This window comes from Drosophila persimilis, unplaced genomic scaffold (assembly GCF_003286085.1).
Source record: "Drosophila persimilis strain 14011-0111.01,24,50 unplaced genomic scaffold, DperRS2 tig00003933-arrow-pilon, whole genome shotgun sequence".
NCBI lineage: Eukaryota > Metazoa > Arthropoda > Insecta > Diptera > Drosophilidae > Drosophila > Drosophila persimilis.
The window spans coordinates 4,929,039-4,933,710 of record NW_020825706.1 but is presented as its reverse complement, the minus strand read 5'-3'; the positions used below and the strand labels follow the sequence as shown (position 1 = coordinate 4,933,710).

General features: G+C 46.3%; 1 protein-coding gene across 1 annotated transcript; it reads right to left on the bottom strand.

Annotated features, from left to right (window-relative positions):
* Window positions 1-1,694: 1,694 nt before the first annotated feature.
* On the bottom strand, window positions 1,695-2,954 carry LOC113567260 (cysteine and histidine-rich protein 1 homolog). Its single transcript, XM_026994523.1, has 2 exons — window positions 2,088-2,954; window positions 1,695-2,018 (listed from the first exon to the last, which is right to left on the bottom strand). The coding sequence occupies exons 1-2, from the start codon at window positions 2,847-2,849 to the stop codon at window positions 1,695-1,697; spliced, it is 1,086 nt and encodes a 361-aa protein (XP_026850324.1). The 5' UTR covers window positions 2,850-2,954.
* Between the last annotated feature and the right edge of the window lie 1,718 nt (window positions 2,955-4,672).

The following is a 4,672-nucleotide window of genomic DNA, read 5'->3' as shown; positions in this document are numbered from 1 at the left end:
TATATTTTATTAAATATTGCTGTGTCTGGATCCTGTATAACAGAAGAAGACCATAGAAAGTGTGGGAAAACGTGGGTTGCTGTTTTTAGTAGTCCCAGCCTCTTTCTTTCTCTCCTCGTGACCGTCAGAGTGACCGGCCGTGGAAAAAGAATTCTTGTAGAGCTGACCCAGTTCTCTAAACCAAGGTCAAGCCAAAGTCACAGCCTAGTGCAAGTGCCAAGTGCGGCTCAAAGTGATGATTTAATTTGAGTGGACGCGCCAGTTATATATCGTCAATACTGGGGCAGCCGTTCGACCATTTGGAAAACGAACGCCCACAGTTCAGTAAAATTTTTCGATCAGTGGTGTAATTCTGTTGAGGTAATCCACCCAGCTACAGAGACCCGTTGAAAAATTTCTGTTCTTTCCGGGTGGGATTAGCACCACTAGTATCTACGTATTGAAACGCTGGTTTAGAAGTTACGGATTGGTTATTCCCGGACACCTTTATTGGCCACGTGCCCGTACCACCGGTTTAACCCCCATCTGAAAAGGATGAATGTGCGGTAACTATTCGTTGGTCTTCAACCATGATCACGGTTTTATACATGCATTTATATATACCTACTACTAATCAGTTTTATAGATTTAAGATCATTATACCCTACCTCGCCCTTATGATATTCCTTCCCCAGTATATGCTGTATAGTAATACTCAATAAATGTAAGACAATATCGAATAGCAGGCTTATTTGAAGGGATCCTGACTGTTAATAGGTGGCCCTGAAGGATCATGGTAGGGTGAGCGTTCTCGCCAATGAGCGATACCGCAGCCGACAAAGATCTGACCGGTGATCTTCTTCGTTTACGTATCCATGCTGATCTGTCCCTTTGACCCCCTGTATCCCGTTTCCTAGTATCCTTTCCCTACTCGTACGCGATTTTTTTTAATATAAATTCTTATCTCGACCATTTGCCAGAGCTCTAAATGGGTAGTAAAATGTCCTCCATGCCCACATAGTATGCTACATAGTCTATAACTCTACTTTGAGCACTCTACTTCACTCCACTCTCTTATCTGAGCGGACCGGGACGTACGCTTCTAAAAACTTGACCTTGATAGTGGCGCCGGTGATAAGACCGGCTCTCGGTTTCATCTCGGCTCCGACGCAAAACGAGCTGTCGCTTTGAGTACTCAAGTCAACGTTCTTCAGTAAAGAGCAGCACCAGTAAAACAAACTAAAAACCAAAAATAGCCAAGATTGCTTTGATCTTCTTCCTGTTCGCCCTGTTCGCCGTAAGTGGAGATAGAAGTGGTCGAAAAGGAACAGTGACTGATTGTGATTTTACTGTAACTCTGCTTTCAGGTGTGCATGTGTGCTCGCGTGCCTCGTGAGGAGCCCACCAAGCCAGTTGAGGCTCAGCTCAACGACCTGCTGGCAAAGGTCAAGGACTTTTTCAACGAGGATAGCCGACACTAGCCGTCCTTAACAGACCAGACAAAAACGTATGCCTAATTTACTCGATTGCTTCTGCACGACTTCCATGATAAGGTCAAGGCTGCTGCTGAAGAAGGTCTTGCTGTGAACGAGCAGATCCAGAAGGCGCCCAAACCCTAAAAATGCAGCTCTAAAGCAACGAATTTAAAAATCAAATCAAAAGATGTTGTGCCCAATAAAGGTTTAAACTACAATTTAAAGGTTTTTAGCGTCAGCTCAATAATGCAAAAACATCCACAAACGGAGCTGGATCCGGGTCATGGCAAATAGCCGGTACAGGGCCTGAGGTCCCGCCAAGGGAAGCTCCTGGCGGTTTGCGCACTTGCCGGTTGAATCGAAAATATGGCGGTAGATACGCGGGCGGATGTCGTGCAGCTGCTTGGCGCTGCAGACACTCTGCGGCATCTGGATCAAATGGTCGACCATGAGGGACACTCGTGGGGTAGTCGAAAGCAATAGCTGGCCGCTGACGGTGATTTTTTCCCCAGCTCTTTTCAGACGTAGACGCAGCACCCAATACTCCTCAAAGGCACGAATCGTCTGTGGGAATCGGGATAAGAGATCATCAGAGGTATGCTGCAGACGAGTTCTGGTTCTCCAAAACCTTACCTCAGACTCGAGGGTCCGTGGATGTAAACCCTCTGAGCGGTGTATCCACTTCATTCTCAAGGTGAAAAATTCCACCCGGCTAGCACTCAGCACCCGATGGAGCTGCAACACGGGCTTTTGGGCCTCAAGCTCCCTGTCCTCGACATGCCGCAGAATATCTAGGATCTCCTTTCCCTGCTTCTGGGGAAACCTACAGTCGGAATCATGTGAGACGCTGTCCTTGTAGGGGCCCTTCCAAGAACAGCCCAGGCAGTGGTACTTGCAGCAAACCACACGCCCCTCACAAACGAACTCCAAGTGTCTGGAGAGATCTTTCCTATCTGAGAACTGGTCATTGCAGCTGGGGCAGCTGATGGGTAGCTCCCAGAGAGTCTGGCGCACCACTAGATTCTGCTCCTGATCGTAGTTTCTAATGAGCGATCGACAACTGGGGCAGCAGGCACGCGTTTTATTGAAGATGGCAACAGCCAGAACGGCGGTCTTGCAGTCCTCACACATGATATGCCCATGGCTGCACTGAAAGAAGTCGTGTAGTTGTGGAACCTCGCGGCACACAACGCACACCAGTATGTTATGCAGTCGCTCACGAAGATCGGATACGCCACCACCCGAGGACCCGCCGACCTCACCCTCACTGCTGTCCATAGTAGTCGAAATCTCATTCAAAGTACTTTCATCTTTACTTGCAACATCTGACAATCGCTGCCTCTTGGCGGCTGGGGGCTGCTCGTTGTTGTTGACATTGGGGTTGGCATTCGACATTCTGAAGGGTATTTCGGCCAGCAGCCTCGGCCTGGCTTTACAGTATGTGTGCGTGCTTTATTCAACAATTCTGATTGCCTGTTGTTGCAGAGTGAACTGATACTCTGGTGTAAAGTACGAGCACAAGGTTACGAGTTTTCCAAGGCCACGCTGGTTCCCTGAAAATTACAAATTTAAAAACAGAGGATACACACAGAGAAAAACGGCATAGTAGGCACCCATGAATAGTTTAATTTAATAGAATGCACTTTGATCTACACATAAATGTACTCAAAAATATTTGTAATGCGGCCCAAGGCGTTCAATGGGTCTGGTGGGGTGGTGTCTCGGTGGACTGGTGGGCTGAAAAGTAACCTCTTTGACCGCCAAAGTGCTCTGCTATCGCAAACAAGATTACTGTGCCTATTAGTCCATGTTTCATGTAGTACATGTCAAATTAGATATGTTGCTGGCTGACCTGTTTTTTTATTTTTTTTTTAAATTTTTTTTTTTTGTTTGATCGCTGCTGAATCGAATTGTTTTTTGAGCAGCAAAACAGGAAGGAAATTAACGATAAGTTGGATGAAAAGAATGGGGCTAATGATCCTTCGATTCACACCGACTCATCAAAACAAAATTCAGCCCGCGTGAGGAGATCACCGACGGCGCGGAGGAGACCTTTTGGATAATCACTGCAACGAGTGTCTATGAATGAGTGACCTAAAAGGGGCTACATTGAATAAAATAGTCGGGGTAGTCGGGGTCGGGCAAACAAATAGCTGTGAAAATTGGATTTTTCTCCACGCCATCGGAGCGTATCGGAAGCAGGCTAAGGCTATGGTGGATAATGCCAAATTGTTGCTTAGACACTTTCGATACGAGTACGAGTACGAGTACTGACAAACATTCCTGAACCGCTCCTTGTGTAAATACGAGTAAATATATTGAGTATAAATAGATCGATTGGCATTTCTGTGTGCAATTCCTATGGCATTTTTGTGTGAAATTTGTGAATGTTCAAGAAGAATGCAAGAATGCTCTTGCTCAGAGCTTTTCTTATGCAAACGCATCGGGGCTCTTACTCATCCTGCCTCGAACTTTGGTGTGTGCTCATGGAGGTGTTTGTAACAGGTGTAGCAAAATGTATCACACGAATGGGCAAACAGATTGGCCTCAAGCCTCGGAACAGAGAGAAGCAAATGGATGTGTTCGGAAATGTGTAACGGTTGCATATCGGGTATATCGCATGCAATAACCTTGGGCCAATTATCGGTGCATGGCATAGCATAGTTGGGGTGGGTGCAGGCAAGCTCTAGGTAGGGAACAGCCGAGCTAAGCTTCCGTAAGTGCTGTGCAGCGCATCGCAACGGAGCTTTCGAAGCCGAGCATTAAGATCGGTAAGCTCTTATTTAAGCAGTGCAAAGCACCAGAGCGTTCTCTTTTGAAAATTTGAATCTGTGCCGCCGGTAATTATCTCCGCGTCGGTAGCAAATATATATCTAAATCGACCACGTGTAAGCACCCCAAAGAAAACCCCAAAGAAAAAAAACCAAATAACTTCTCAGAAAGACAAACAGAAACCGAATAAAACGGAACTGTGAAAATCCCACGCGGTGTGCGCTTCGCAAAAATCGGGCTAAATTAATAGCCGTGCGCCGAGAAAACTGGAAAGTGCATATTTGCCGCGCCTCGCCACCAAGTGTCTTTTTTACCCGATACTCAAAATGAGTATTGGGGTATATTAGATTTGTGGTAAAAGTGGATGTGTGTAACGTCCAGAAGGAATCGTTTCCGACCCCATAAAGTATATATATTCTTGATCAGCATCAATAGCCGAGTCGATT